The 16,986-nt window shown below is 43.0% G+C and overlaps 1 protein-coding gene across 2 annotated transcripts in view; it reads left to right on the plus strand.

Moving 5' to 3' along the window:
- Nucleotides 1-12,000: 12,000 nt before the first annotated feature.
- gria3b (glutamate receptor, ionotropic, AMPA 3b) overlaps nt 12,001-16,986 on the plus strand; it is a 213,026-nt gene continuing 208,040 nt past the window's right edge. For both annotated transcript variants that reach the window (XM_079838982.1, XM_079838983.1), the window contains exons 1-2: nt 12,001-12,204; nt 12,615-12,773. In XM_079838982.1, the coding sequence (XP_079695108.1) occupies nt 12,090-12,204; nt 12,615-12,773 (274 nt within the window). In that variant the 5' untranslated portion in view covers nt 12,001-12,089. The remainder of the gene's footprint in view (nt 12,205-12,614; nt 12,774-16,986) is intronic.

Consider the following 16,986-nt stretch of genomic DNA (forward strand, 5'->3'; position numbering starts at 1 on the left):
AGCTCCGAGATAGTCATGTTCCCGCAGTGGGAACATGAACTATCCACAAACGCCGCCTCAGCGTGCTGTGTGCCCAAACACGTGAGACAGCGATTGTGACCGTCAGCAGGGGACAGGGAACGACCGCATCCAGAAACGCACGGGTGGTAAGACATCTTGAAAAAGACGGCACGTCACCCGTGAAGCTCTTTTTGTGAGGAAAACGCTCTGTGCTGAAGCACTCAGGGGAACCGCGACAGCGCACGGGATTGCAGTGCAGCCCGTGCCTGTACTCAGACAGGAAAACGCCCTACCCAGACCAACGGGGTTGCTGTGATAACAGCAGTTTTCTCTGTTATCTCAGAGGCAGCTGGATGAGTCAGCGCGGTCCCGCTGAAAGGTGCCGTTTTCTCCAACACGCATCCTCCTCTGGTTCTCTCCGGTCCTTGTAGTCTTGCTTGATAGCAGCGAAAATACTCGTCGTAAGATGAGTGAGTCCTCTTCATATGCCTGTGTGGCTCCGAAGTGAATGACAGCGTGCATTCGCTCTCGCTTCCTGTTTATACCCGCGGCGCGGCGCAGGGCGGGGCGCGAGATGCAAATCTCGCACGCCAATTGTCCATTGGCCGGTTCTAGATAGCTCGAAGCTGATAGGGGCTCCCAGAAGTGATCCCAATTCGTCGGTACGTCCGACGTACGTCGAACGTGACCGACTGAATGGGAACACCATTTCAGTGTTCTATTATTATATAACAATCTTTCTATTTATTCTACTCCCTGAACTTTTTTGGACACACCTACATTGTCAGTAAATAAAATACACCTGTTTCCACTCAAAAACGCCTAGAATATTATTATAATAAATGGCTATAACTTACTGAGGGATTGTTACATCTGGAAGTCTAAAACCACCAAGTCTAACTTTCCAAAGGAAAAATTCCAAACTTCATGAAGTTCTGTTTGAGTTCACAGTAAAAACACACATTTTTGCTGCTGTTTTTCTTAAAATTCTATTAATTTAATCCATTCTCAGACTAAATAAATGTATAATTGGGACTTCAGTTAGATGGAAACTTCATGTTATTCTGTTTAAAATGATATATGGCACTTGATGCTAACTGGTAGAATGGGAGAGAAAAACAAACAAAAGTAGAGGCAAGTCAGGCGCCCCAAAAATGTTCTAGGTCTTTAAAGGTGCGTTCACACCGGACGCGAATGATGTGATTCGTGCGAGTGATTTACATGTTAAGCCAATGCAAAGACGCGAATAGACATTCTGTGGTGCGATTCACTCGAATGACACAGCGCAAATTGAGCGTTTGAAGCGTGATTCGTGCAAATGGTGCAAATCGCCCAAGTTGAAAAATCAGAACTTTGGTGGATATTCGCACCACGTTAACCAGCCCATGGTACGGCCACGAATATCCGCGACTATTACGTAGGAATGAGAAAGTAGTTCCTAGCCATATAGGTGTAGAAAATCGCAACTTTTCATTTTCAGTTGGTCTTAGCACACGATGTTACTGTAGAAGAGTCAAGTTTTAAAAAGGAAAAATATTGAAAGTGTCTTTGGTCATTTTTTGAATGAGATGCTAATGGACTGTTTAGAATCAATGATGTATGCTAAGCTATGCTAAAAGTGCTATCGCCAGATACAAAGATCGGCTGAATGGATTCAAAAACGGTAAAACTCAACTATTTAACTCTAGGGGACTTGTAAAATGAGCCTATTTTCAAAAAAGGGGGAGTGTTCCTTTAACAAGGATACCGCATATCACATTTTTCTTCAATATCGCACAGCCCTAGTTGGTGGTTAATGCTGTGATTTTGGCCGTCGGCGTCCGGATCCATCATAGCACATCACAGTTCACTTCCTGCTACTTTTTCCCTCTTCCTCCCTTCTTCAACGGTGTACTGCCACCTGCTTGACTGGAGGTCTAGCAACCCAAGTGTAAGCCACTTCACAGACACAGATAGTTGCGTGTTCTGAGTTAACACAATCAGAGCGTAAAAATACGGGATATTTTACAGGAAAATACTAAAACGGGAAGACAGCGGGAAAAGAGCTAAAATACATGAGAAACCCGGAAAAAACGGGAGGGTTGACAGCTATGATGTTACCCTGTATGAAATGATGGCGAGTCCATTTGGGCGGTTCTCATCATTCCACCACACATCCCATCTGAATAGCTAGGTAATGCTAACAGGAAATTAAAATGCCCCTATTTACTTTCTAAATGTTCTTTCCTACTTATCATGCTTTATCAAAATATAATAACCTGCTCCCCCTCATTCCTTCACAAATCCCTCCCAAAAAAACTTGTGGCTCTATTCTATTACGCAACTCCCAGTTTGTACAATCCCATTCATTCTCATTGGATAAAATGAGATGTTTCCTTGCTGAATATCCCATTTCACTCTGACATACGTAGAGTTTTGAATGCATAGACTTCAAACTGTACCACTCACTCGTATGAAATGCAAAGCATGTGTACCCGCCATTCCCTTGATCAGTTCTGGAGATTCATGCTGTCATGCTGAGGAGTGCAGTCACATGACCATGCCTGCTTTGGCCCTGGGGGCCTGTAAGTGTGTCAGTCTGCTCAGCTGATAACACAGAAGCCTCTGTCACACTTCTGCAAAGAGCGTTTGCAAAGAAACCAAATCGCATGAGGAGCGTTGTGACACAGACCTGGATATGGCGTTTAAAGACTGTCCAAGCGGTTATTTCTGTAAGTGTGTCACGGCCACTCTAGCGCCGCGACACATTTCAATAACTATAATCTCACAGCATTCCTCAATAATGCCATTTTGTACGCAGCAGATAACACAACACGATTTTACGAAGTTCAGTGCTCATTTCAAGAAGTTGCAATTTAGTGGATGGTGTGCAATTGCACGGCTTCCGATGCCATGGGTAAACAAACTCTTAACTCTTAACTTGCTCTTATGTGTGTAGCCGAGCACTTGACATCAACCTAACCGGTCTGGAGAAAAGAAAAAAAAGGAGTAATTGGCTCTTTCCCCGTTTAAATGTCACTGGGCTCCACTGATGTAGAGGGGCTTTAGCCAACTGTCTCTTTGAATGATGCCGTGTTGCCCCTGTCATTACATCCCACAGTTTTCCAGTGCATGTTTTTCAAGTCAAGATATGGGCTAATGTGAATGAATGGTCCTGACACATCTGGGCCATCGCCATGACAGGCAAAGATTAAAAAGTCTCACCTTTTCCGAGGATATTGGCAGCAGAGATCTCTGTTACTTTGTATCATCCAACCCAACCGGGAGTAGGACTAAATTGTCAATGGGTTAATGAAAAATAAAGAAGTGCAAAAATAAGGAAATTGGCATTGGATATAATTTAATAATACAATATTTTCTCTCGTCACAGTTTAGTGTGCCGAAACAAGCCATTTATACGTTACATTCCTAAAGAATGTAAACACTGGGACTCTTTCGACACATTTAGTGACATTTGGTGACACTAGTGGTGCAGAAATTGCATCGTTAATGGCTCGAAGTGGCTTGAACATTAGGAAATAAATGCATTTTCCTTACACATTTGAGAGTTATTTTCAGTTTAAAATCATTGTTTAATCATCATTTTATTGCCATTTCATAACAAGGTTGAATTATTATTTATTTTAAGAAACATATGTGGGTCAGGGTCTTCTCTCTGACATGATTGTCTGTTTTATTTGTCTTTGTGCATTGGTTAAACTCAGTAGCCGTACATTTAGGTAGGGCAGATTCTGGGTCTTACACTCACATAAAGTGATAAAGGCTTTTCTTAAATATCAAGTGGTTGATTGTCTATAATATTGCCAAACTATCCATTATTCACTATTTCTGTGAAGCTGCTTTGACACAATGTGTATTGCAAATAAGATTGCTTAAAGTGCCCCTATTCTGCTTTTTCAGATATGATCTTTCTTGTGTGTGTGATATAGCTGATTGTGAAGGTAACATTAAAAAAGTGCAGAAAATTTAAAGTGCAGATAAATTGAGTTATTGTTTCTCAATATAACGAAACAAGTCGTCAGGAATTCCAGTGTCACTTACTGTTACAAACATATGTAGGTTTGTATCCTCTGTCATCTAATTTGCATAACGTTTGGTTCGTGTTTTTCATGTCAAGAAGACACCGTTTTCAAACTGGGCCATCTGATCAATCAGAGTAGAGTAGACCAATCACAACATACTGGGCTATCCGACCAATCAGAGCAGAGTAGACTAATCACAACAGACTGGGCTATCCGACCAATCAGAGCAGAGTAGACCAATCACAACACACTGGACCATCTGACCAATCAGAGCAGAGTAGACCAATCACAACAGATTGGGCTATCCGACCAATCAGAGCAGAGTAGACCAATCACAACAGACTGGACCATCTGACCAATCAGAGCAGAGTAGACCAATCACAACAGACTGGACCATCTGACCAATCAGAGCAGAGTAGACCAATCACAACAGATTGGGCTATCCGACCAATCAGAGCAGAGTAGACCAATCACAACAGACTGGACCATCTGACCAATCAGAGCAGAGTAGACCAATCACAACAGACTGGACCATCTGACCAATCAGAGCAGAGTAGACCAATCACAACAGACTGGGCTATCCGACCAATCAGAGCAGAGTAGACCAATCACAACAGACTGGGCTATCCGACCAATCAGAGCAGAGTAGATCAATCACAACAGACTGGACCATCTGGCCAATCAGAGCAGAGTAGACCAATCACAACAGACTGGACCATCTGACCAATCAGAGCAGAGTAGACCAATCACAACAGACTGGGCCATCCGACCAATCAGAGCAGAGTAGACCAATCACAACAGACTGGGCCATCTGACCAATCAGAGCAGAGTAGACCAATCACAACAGACTGGACCATCTGACCAATCAGAGCAGAGTAGACCAATCACAACAGATTGGGCTATCCGACCAATCAGAGCAGAGTAGACCAATCACAACAGACTGGACCATCCGACCAATCAGAGCAGAGTAGACCAATCACAACAGACTGGGCCATCTGACCAATCAGAGCAGAGTAGACCAGTCACAACAGACTGGGCTATCTGACCAATCAGAGCAGAGTAGACCAATCACAACAGACTGGGCTATCCGACCAATCAGAGCAGAGTAGACCAATCACAACAGACTGGGCCATCTGACCAATCAGAGCAGAGTAGACCAATCACAACAGACTGGGCCATCTGACCAATCAGAGCAGAGTAGACCAATCACAACAGACTGGGCCATCTGACCAATCAGAGCAGAGTAGACCAATCACAACAGACTGGGCTATCCGACCAATCAGAGCAGAGTAGACCAATCACAACAGACTGGGCTATCCGACCAATCAGAGCAGAGTAGACCAATCACAACAGACTGGACCATCTGACCAATCAGAGCAGAGTAGACCAATCACAACAGACTGGACCATCTGACCAATCAGAGCAGAGTAGACCAATCACAACAGACTGGGCCATCCGACCAATCAGAGCAGAGTAGACCAATCACAACAGACTGGGCCATCTGACCAATCAGAGCAGAGTAGACCAATCACAACAGACTGGGCCATCTGACCAATCAGAGCAGAGTAGACCAATCACAACAGACTGGACCATCTGACCAATCAGAGCAGAGTAGACCAATCACAACAGACTGGGCTATCCGACCAATCAGAGCAGAGTAGACCAATCACAACAGACTGGGCTATCCGACCAATCAGAGCAGAGTAGACCAATCACAACAGACTGGACCATCTGACCAATCAGAGCAGAGTAGACCAATCACAACAGACTGGACCATCTGACCAATCAGAGCAGAGTAGACCAATCACAACAGACTGGGCCATCCGACCAATCAGAGCAGAGTAGACCAATCACAACAGACTGGGCCATCTGACCAATCAGAGCAGAGTAGACCAATCACAACAGACTGGGCCATCTGACCAATCAGAGCAGAGTAGACCAATCACAACAGACTGGACCATCTGACCAATCAGAGCAGAGTAGACCAATCACAACAGACTGGACCATCCGACCAATCAGAGCAGACAGGCTCTTGGAAATGAGGGGTTTAGAGAGACCCGAATCCTTAATCAAACCGTTTCAGACACTATGATTCTGAACTGTGAATTTAAAGAAATTTTATAATTTTTACTTATTTATTTTTTACCTGGATGCATGCAAACCTATTACAGGAGACTCCAAAACAAAATTAGGAACCTTTAAAATATAATTTCCCACTAGTTAGAAGATTTACAGGAATCTGTCATTGATCAACAGAGCATTTCTGTTATGATTCCCAGTTCTTTCATTTCATTAGACTGTAAATAATGCATAACACACATATGTATTTATATATCTTCAAATCGAATCAATCGCCTTTAATGCCTTAGAGCAGCAATGAAACTCTACCCTTTGATGATGATGGGGTCAGTTTTTATATGATGAGGATGGTAAGGCGAATGACCCGAGTGTTCATTAAGTAGATGACAACGATGACAGTCCTAGGGGAAATCGATGCTGTTCTCTCATTGGCTCCTTCACGCGACGCGTTAATGTGGGGAAGAGTGTGTGCTGGACGCTCACCTTCATGAAAGACGCTCTGTATGGCCTGACCACACAACACATGCGCTCAAGGTCACATCTCATCCAATAAACAACCAGAGCATTTCAGAAGCGGAAGTTTTAATACAGACAAAAGTATCTTTTATTTGTTTATTAGTTTTAATGAAGCATTTTGTAGCACTGTACTTAGTCCTGGGAGACGTTGGGGAGTTCACTTCTTCCGCTCTGAAATGAACTAGTACATCTTCTTTATTACTCATTTTGGTGAGCACACTTGCTAGTGATTGCAGAATTGCTGTTGAAGGGAACTTGCGGTGACGTTTCCCTTTGCAATGCTGCACTGGGGGCACAAGCCAATTTTAGTATCAATAGCTAAAGCCTTGTCTGTCTGCAATGCAATTAAAAACTCCATTTTGCTAGAGCTTTGCAGCCCACGATAAATGGAACTGTCATCCCTCAATTGTTCTTCCGACTGACAAAAATACACAGAGGACAGGCGATGCAAGGCTATACGTGCTTTAGTTAAAAACCTCAAAGAGACTCAAATCATCTCTAATAATGTTATTATAGTCCAATTACTGTGTGTTGTAATTCTATATTATAGATTCACATGTAAATATAATTTCACAGTGTTTCGGTCATTTATTTATTGGTTGGGACGGGGAAGAGTTGCATGCAGTTACACAGACGTACACAGCGTCACTCACTCGAGTAAATGCACAGTATTGAACACGGTAATATATAAAGTATAGCCCAGGGCAGCCTTCTCACATCATCAATCTACAATAAACGAAATTGCATATCGTTTGACAGGAATAAAATGTGTTCAGGACCACGGACAGCAGCCCAATAACCGCTTCAGTGTGGAGACCTGCAGTCCCGCGGGACACGACGCAACAGAGTGCGACGCGGGACAGGATGTGGGCGCGGGCGGTAAGGTACTCGGTAAGGCAGTGGGAGAATAAGACGATTTGCGTGACTCCCGCAAAATAGAAATCTAAAAACAAATAAATTGTTATTCATCTTTTGCAGGAAAGCAACAAGAACACCTATATAAATGATTTACAGGCGCAAAGCATTGACAGAGTTTCTATTTATAACATATTTTTGCAGCGTTGTGCAATGTAGCCAATCACAGACATACACTATATTGCCAAAAGTATTGGGACGCCCCTCCAAATCACTGAGATCAGGTGTTCAATCACCTCATGGCCACAGGTGTATAAATCAAGACCTGTAGACGCTTCTACACACATTAGTGAAAGAACAAAATGGTAGGCCGCGTAAAATCACAGAGCGGGGTCAGCACATGCTGAGGGTCACAGAAGTTGCAGAGTCAAGAGCTCCAGACCTCCAAACTTCTGTGGCCTTCAGATGAGCTCAAGATCAGTGTGTAGAGCTTCATGGAATGGGTTTCCATGGCCGAGCAGCTCATCCAAGCCTTACATCACCAAGTGCAATGCAAAGTGTGGGATGCAGTGGGGTAAAGCGCGCCGCCACTGGACTCTAGAGCAGTGGAGACATGTTCTCTGGAGTGACCAATCACGCTTCTCTGTCTGGCGATCTGATGGACGAGTCTGGGTTTGACGGTTGCCAGGAGAACGGGACTTGCCTGACTGCATTGTGCCAAGTGTAAAGTTTGTTGGAGGGGGGATTATGGTGTGAGGTTGTTTTTCAGGGGTTGGGCTTGGCCCCTTAGTTCCAGTGAAAGGAACTCTAAATGCTTCACCTAGACATTTTGGACAATTTCATGCTCCCAGCTTTGTGGGAACAGTTTGGGGACGGCCCCTTCCTGTCCCAACATGACTGCGCTCCAGTGCACAAAGCGTCGCTCCATAAAGACATGGATGAGGAGTTTGGTGTGGAGGAACTGGACTGGCCTGCACAGAGTCCTGACCTCAACCCGATAGAACAGCTTTGGGATGAATTAGAGCGGAGACTGAGAGCCTCGTCCAACATCAGTGCCTGATCTCACAAATGCGCTTCTAGAAGAATGGTCAAAAATCCCCATAAACACACTCTTAAACCTTGTGGAAAGCCTTCCCAGAAGAGTTGAAGTTGTTAGAGCTGTAAAGGGTGGGACAACTCCAAATTGAACCCTAACGATTAAGAATGGGATGTCATTACAGGTTGTAGGTTGTCTACAAACCGGAAGGTTGGTGGTTCGATCCCCGGTTCCACCTGACCAAGTGTCGAGGTGTCCATGAGCAAGACACCTAACCCCAGCTGCTCCCGACGAGCTGGATGGCGCCTTGCAAGGCTGACACCGCCGTCGGTGTATGAATGAGTGTGTGAATGGGTGAATGTGAGGCAAAAATGTAAAGCGCTTTGGATGGCCGTAGGTCTGTATAAAAGCGCTATATAAATGCAGTCCATTTACCATTTACCATTACAGTTCATGTAAAGGCAGGCGTCCCAAAACTTTTGGCAATATAATGCATGTGTTGATTTCTTGAATGCAGTGGCCAATCAGATGCATTTAAGTCAGCATCCACTCACCACTCAAAACTTCTAATTATAACAAAATGTATAACATTATGAAAGATTGATTGTGCAGTCAGCTTCACTGATTATAACAGAGCTTTGTGAAATCGAGATGAACTGAGATATTTTAGGGTTTATTACGGGTACTCTGGGGCACTTCATTTATGGGTCACACTCAGGACTTTCGGGTCAAAAATGACCCGGAGGGCGGGATTAAGATTAAAAAAAATTTTTGTAGAATCAATGAAATATATTTTTGTTCAATAATATTTTTTTCTTATATGTTATATGAGATAATTTTTATGATTTATAATTAATATTTATGCAATAATTATGCACTTCACAAACAAACAAAAAACTTGACAAAAATAGTCTTTGAGAATCTGTTATTAAATATGAAATGGTCATTTGAAGTGCCACTTTTACTTTATAATACAGTCAAACCTGAACATTGCATAAGAAAGAGAACAAATGGAAAGCATTTTGTTACCCATTGTTTTATTTGATTCATTGATTTTATTTCACATATTTTCACATTTCTCTGTTACAGTTTCACCAGTCTCATATTTCCCTATGTGTGTGTGAGTGTGTCTATTTTGCAACCTTGATGGCTTACAGTCTCATGCTTTCATTGCACTTTATTGATGAATAATTGCTTTTATTTCACACATTTCCCAAAATTAGCTTTTGGAATGACACGCGTTCATTTGTGTGCGCGTGTGTTTTTGTGTGTATAAGTGTGTGTGTGTGTGTGTGAGTTATTTTGTCTGTTTTGCACTCTTGATGTTTTAGAGATTCACCCCTTCACTGTTGAGTCATTTTTTTTGCTGATTTGTAGATTGTATGCACAAAAAAAACTCAGTATTTTCATATTTTGGCCAATTTCCCATTCATTTATGGGGGTCATTTCTGACCCGAAGGTCCTGAGTGTGACTATTTTTTTCACGACCACTTAGACTTTTCAAATCCTGTCCCCAATGTTTTTATATACCAAGTACCAATAAAGTCACCAAGTTTCGGACCATTCCGATGAAGCTACGATTTTTTTTTTTTTATTATAAAGCGCTTCGGGTCATTTTTTTTACCCGAAGTACCCCAGAGGGTTAAGGGAGCGCACATTCTGCCATGCAGGCAGTGGCCTCTGCTTGATTTTAAGTTAAATGAACAGTGGTTTGTGAAAGTTGATGCTTTAAAAAATAAGAGTATTTATGCTGGAGTGTGTTGGCTGACTGGGCCAAAAGTAACTTGAAACTATTTCATGGAAATGTCATGAATGTACAGCAGAAATCTATTCATACTTTTATGCGGGACTTTGCGGACAGGAGCAGGACAAACATGAATGTTGCGTGCGGGTAACATATATTTGTGGGAGCGGGACAGAAAAATCCATCCTGTGCAGGACAGCTCTCTACTTCAGTGGAAAAGAGTCAATATACAGCTAGCTCTCTCAGCTCATTCATTCATTCACTCATTCATTCATTCACTTCATTTGTTGATTCATTTATTCACTTAATTCATTCATTCACTCACTCACTTCATTAATTAATTAATTAATTCACTTAATTTATTCATTCATTCATTAACATTAGACAGGCTCTTTCAGTGTTTTCCCTGAGGTGGGTTCACTCATCTGTCATGTTTTAATTAGTGTTGATAGAAACTGTAGATCTGTGCAAACACGCGTCAAACGGGCGTTGCGTTGCGTCTGTGATTTGCGCGTTGGTGACGCGTTTTTAGACGCGCGTCCACAGCTCAACTTCTAAAACACTTCGGCTGAATCCGAAATCGCCTCCTTTACCCATAAATAGGGCTCTATTTTAAGGGACAGCCATTTGTAGTGTTATCCGAGACCATGTGGACGTTATTGAGTGCGCTCATTCTATCCCACATCGCACCGCAATACAGCCGATGAACACACACACCGGCTGTCCGAATTCACTCCTTCAAGTGAACTGTATTAGTGGACTAAAGTAGGGAATGGTCATTGAGGGTTTAGGGGGCGATTTTCGTGTCATTTATTTAAACGCAGTAACGCGTGCGAATCCCCTTCAAACATGACCTCACGCCGCTCTCCATCCACCGCTGCGGTAAACGATTCCTAACGCGATCGATGGAGTTTCGCGTTACGCGTCATCGCCTCCCAAAACAATAGGATCCCACAGTCTGCTTCTCCAGTGACACCTGATCTGAGTCCACTGCGTTATTAAACTAACTTTGAGTTCGCGAGAGCGTGCGAGCTGCAGTCGGCAATAAAGGCGCGCGCATAAATAACATCAGAACGGCGCGTTTTAATGAAGGCAATCACGCGTGTTAAATAAACCGAACCCTTGACACGTACGCAGCAGCATCGGAGGTCATTTATGACTGGTCGTCTTGAGGCTGGTGGTTTTCCACCGAGACCTTCTGATCATTTTCATGACGCAGATGAATGTTCTCGCGAATAACCTCAGTTTGAATGTATTACATTACTATCTAGACATCTTTAAACGGTGCATAATGTAATTCCGCAACACTAGACCGAAACCAGATGTGTTGCATCATGTCTAACAATGCATCTTTAAAAGTTTGCATCAGTCGGTGAGGGCAGCCAATAATATTTGAACCCTTTTTTTTATTGTTTATAGTGTTAATATTTAATAATGCATTCCAAATGTGGTCAATGCGTATTATAATGCATTATGTAAATCTCCAATGCATGCATTTAATATACAGGCTTCATAGAAAGTGTTACCAAATCTCCTTCTTCTTCTTCCTCAACGTCAGTTCAAGTTTGATCAATATCGCCCTGCTGGTCCAATTGGAGGAGCCGCTCGCGCTCACTCTGAATGTGATGCTCTCAGTCGCCTCGACCATCTTCAGCACCAGTCCCTCTCTCCATCTCCCCCCTCTCTCTCTCTTTCTCTCTCCCTCTCTCGGTCTGTCTCTCTCTCTCTCTCTCTCTCTCTCTCTCCTCACATGCAGAAGAATTGTTCTCCATGAGTCGCTCCGCTTCACTCACGGCTGGATTTTTGCGTTTATGATTCTCCTCAAACAGTTCGTTTTATGAGGCTTGGGGTTTTTTTGAGGCAGGAGGAAAACATGGCTCAAAGCGCGCTGCTTTTTTTATTATGGCTATTCGGCACATCTCTCGCTGGCTTCCCCAATCAGATAAACATCGGTGAGTCCGTCCGGATACGCTTGCCTTTCTTTTATCGCCAGGCTTTGTATGTCGATGTCGGGTTTCGACGTGTTATGTATATGCATGCATTAACGAAGACGTAGTATCCCCCGCTGCAGCAACGTGCACTAATACAATTAAAGGAATCATCGCAAACGATACCTAACCGTATAGGCATAACTACGATTATGATTGTATTTATGCGAAATGTTTAGCTGTGCATTAATCAGCATGCATGCCAGCTATCAATCGCTTTTCATAAACTTAAGAGAAAGTTCCTTCCTACGAATGGATGTAAGTCCATGAATGTGCCTAAATGGACGTGACACTATCTAGTGCTGATTTAGGCTAAGGCGCTTGTTTTAAATGCATGCATATCTTTGATTCATTGCTGTTTGCTCTTCATAAAGGTGGGCTCTTCATGCGTTCCACCGTGCAAGAACACAGCGCTTTCAGATTCGCTGTGCAGCTCTACAACACCAACCAGAACATGACTGAGAAACCCTTCCATCTCAATTACAACGTAGATAACCTGGAGTCCTCCAACAGTTTCTCTGTCACTCATGCCTGTGAGTATATGAGCTTGTTTCTGCTTCGTATCACTGAGATGGATTGGTGGAATTTCTGTGACCTGTGTTAATTATCGTCCTTGTCCACTGGTACTAAACCAGTCAGAACGTTGATAGATTTCAGCTCAGTGCTGCATTAGAACTAGTGGAGAACCACTGTATCTAATAGCTGCAGTGAAGAGTTTCTATCACCCCATATATTATCCCATAATCTTTACTGTAATGATCCAACCTACTAACATCATGCCTCACTGTGGACCTCACATGAAACGTATCGGTAATGACTGAATAGCGTAATGATAATAATAATAACACACAGTAGCACAAAGCATGATAAAAGCCAGGCAGAAACTATATAAGAGCAAAAAAGCCATGGTATAGTATAACATGAAGAGATGTGCTTTCACTTGGGTTTGGAGTTCGGATAGAGTGGAGAGGTCAGGGAGGGACCGTGGGAGAGAATTTCATACTTTCAGTTTTCCCAGAGAAACTTCTGATATTTTGTGGAAATGTTTTCCCCCTTCAGTCACCGTTACGCCTGCTTAGTACATGACAAGTCGTTTTGTATTTCTGCTTTGATGTTTTTTTTTTTTTGCGATCGAATCCCTTTGTAATTATGACAGTTCTTTCGCGGCATCCATGCTTGCCCGGTCTGATTTGCAAGTGAAAGTGTTGCAATAAGAGGATGAGCATTCGGTAGATGATAGAAGTGCTTTGTGGGCACAGTCTGTTGGTATTTCTGAGTCAAAATCACTTTGAATTCAAAAGCAAGTTCCCTTGGCAACGCAGAATAACCCCAGCACTGTAGAGGTACCGATAGGTGTGAGAAAGATAGCATAAATGATTACACAACCCCAGATTTTCATGGAATTATTGGAGAGGCAGAAACATAATATTGTTTTATTTGAGACTTGAATATTTCCTACCTTTGGACTTTGGACACTCACTATTCATATCGATATCTAGTGTGAAGGGTGGAGACTATATATGTATGTGTGTGTGTGTGTGTTATGTATATAATACCGCTTTGCCAGTGGATAATTGTAAGACAGGGGTCAGCGGCTGTGCCGCCCCATACGCAACAAACTGAGATGCTCTGTGTATTCTGACAGCTTTCTATCAGAACCAGCATTAACTTCTTGAGCAGTTTGAGCTCCAGTAGCTCGTCTGTTTGATCGGACCACACGGGCCAGCCTTCACTCCCCACGGGCATCAATGATCCTGTCTCAGGTTCTCCACTGTTCCTTCCTTGGAGCACTTTTGATAGAGACTGACCACTGCAGACCGGGAACAGCCCACAAGAGCTGCAGTTTTGGAGATGCTCTGACCCAGTCGTCTCGCCATCACAATTTGGCCCTTGTCAAACTCGCTCAAATCCTAACGCTTGCCCATTTTTCCTGCTTCTTGCACATCAACTTTGAGGACAAAATGTTCACTTGCTGCCTAATATGTCCCACCCACTAACAGGTGATGAAGAGATAATCAGTGTTAGTCACTTCACCGGTCATAATGTTATGCCTGATCAGTGTATACAATTGCAGGATAAAAACTGAATCTATAAGCAGTGACAGAAATTAACTTTTCCATTAAGGGGTGATATTTAAATGTATTTACAAAGATTCTTTAACCATGAATGCATTTACAGTGCAGTTAGAGCTGCACACATAATATTACGAAATTAACACTTTAAATATAAAATATATTGAATATAGAAATATGAATTATTGGAAAATATGAAAGTTTTAAAAAATTATTCTTTAAATATGAAACTAAAACCATGGCAGCAAGCCACTGTCGTAATGAGCGAATCACTGATTTATTCATTCAATTGATTCGTTCAAAATGGCTGATTCATTCAGGAGCAAAACACAACTGTGTTGATCGGAAAGGCAGCGCTTCTCTGTTTAGAAGTATTTGTGCGTCTCTGTGTGTGGCAGAATAGAGCAAAAACAGTTGGCATTGACAATATTGTGTCTAAAATGTCCGTCACTTAATATTAACCTATTGTTTTATTAATATATTTATTAATTATATTACCGTTTTAAACAAGTAGGAGGACAAATGGCCACTCTTAGATGAAATGACCATTTCCATTGAATAATACATTTTGAAATGGCCATATATTGGCATATTTATCAGCCTGTCCAATATATACACAAACCATTTAAGGAATATTTCTTTCTTTTTTTTATAACAGGCGAGGTCTAGATGTCAGATCAACCAAAAGCACACTTCGTAGTACATGAGCTTTAAAGGGTTAGTTCAGCCAAACATTTACATCATTTACTCAGCCTCAAGTTATTCCAAACCTCGATGAATTTCTTTCTTCTGCTGAACACAAAAGAAGATATTCTGAAGAATATGGGTAAGCAAACAGTTGATGGACCCCTGTATTTGTCTCCATACTATTGAAGTCAATGGGGTGCATCAACTATTTGCTTACCCATATTCTTCAAAATATCCTCTTCTCTGTTCAGCAGAAAAAAGAAATGCATGCACGTTTGGAACAACATGAGGCCAGTGATGACAGAATTGTCATTTTTGGGTGAACTATCCCTTTAAGTATGTAAGATGTCTGACAAATGGCCGTGATATATGTAACATTTCTTACTCATCTGAGCACATATAAGGAAGCTACCCACCAGTTGACTTCAGTGCTGATCTGTGATGGGATAACCTCAGCAGCTGTGTGGATTTCTAAACCTCTCCTCAACCTCTGCAGTGTCGTCTCATTAACAAACAGACCTCATATTGCTTCACCGCACTGACTGCCATTGGGATCCACACATAGGCAGCCAATCAAACGGGAAGTGTCAAGGTGGGGGTGGGTTTGTGGTAAAGGAGGCGCGAATCTCTGCGTTACGGTATGTTGAGCGGCGATCACATACTAATGAGGTGTCTGCACTGATAAGAGCACAGGCCTTAAGACAATGAGTGAATAAATAATAGATTACATTGTTCTAGCAACAGTACATGTCCCTGCATTGAAGACGCACAGGGCTGGGGGAGAAGGAAGATGGATTTTAGCAATCTTAATAAATCGAGGGGCACAGTGGTCCTAAGAGAGCCCCTTACAAAGCGTCCAGGAAATAATTCAAGACAGTCTATAACATCGGATGCAAGTCCCGGTGTCATTTTCGAACATGTAACGGTAGCTGCCATCTTGAAAAAACCTTTTGAACAAGAAAAAAAAGAATAATATGCCTAAAGATGAGGTTTGCTATAAATGAATGTATTTTGGTTGATTTAGCAATGACTTAAAACCAAATAATTTAGATGGTATCTTTTTTAGGCTGAAGTGTTTGACTTTGAATATCAATTGATGCAGCACAGCATCTTACATTTTTTTCACAGACTCTTAAAAAAAAATTACTTTTCCATATGTAAGAGCTCACTCCCCTGGCCTCAAGAGGCATGCTAGCGACTGATACCAGCGGCTGCGGTGTTTAGCGTCCTTGTTAGCACGCCCTCCCACACCAGAGACCCCGGTTTAAAACCTGTTAGAGCGGGTCGAGTAGGACAGGTTACATTTGGTGCCTTGATCCAGATGGGAGTGAGGTTTAGTGGGGTGAGTGTAACTGAGCTGTGCGTGTAAACCTGGCCTCGAGAGGCACGTTAGCTGCCGCGGTCTTTAGGGACCTTGTTAGCACGCCCGCCTCCCATGCCGGAGCAGGTTCGAATCCCACTCTGTGCGGGTTGACTAGGACCGGTTACATTTGGTGCTGTGACCCAGATGGGAGTGAGGTTTAGGGGGGTGAGTGTAACTGATGTAGGCCAGTAAGAGCTGTGCATGTAAACCTCACTCCCCTTGCCTCAAGAGTCGTGCTAACGACTGATGCTAGTGGCTGCGGTCTTTAGTGTCCTTGTAAGCACACCCGCCTCCCACACCAGAGACCCCGGTTAGAATACCGCTCAGAGTGGGTTGAGTAGGACCGGTTACAATTGGTGCTGTGACCCGGATGGGAGTGAGGTTTAGGGGGGGTTAGTGAAACGGACGTAGGCCAGTAAGAGCTGTGCATGTAAACCTCACTCCCCTTGCCTCAAGAGTCGTGCTAACGACTGATGCTAGTGGCTGCGGTCTTTAGTGTCCTTGTTAGCATGCCTGCCTCCCACGTCGGAGCTGGTTCAAATCCCACTCCCACTTGATTAGAACTGGTTACATTTGGTGCCGTGACCCGGATGGGAGTGAGGTTTAGGGGGGTGAGTGTAACGG

This window comes from Gobio gobio (assembly GCF_949357685.1).
Source record: "Gobio gobio genome assembly, chromosome: 16".
Taxonomy (NCBI): domain Eukaryota; kingdom Metazoa; phylum Chordata; class Actinopteri; order Cypriniformes; family Gobionidae; genus Gobio; species Gobio gobio.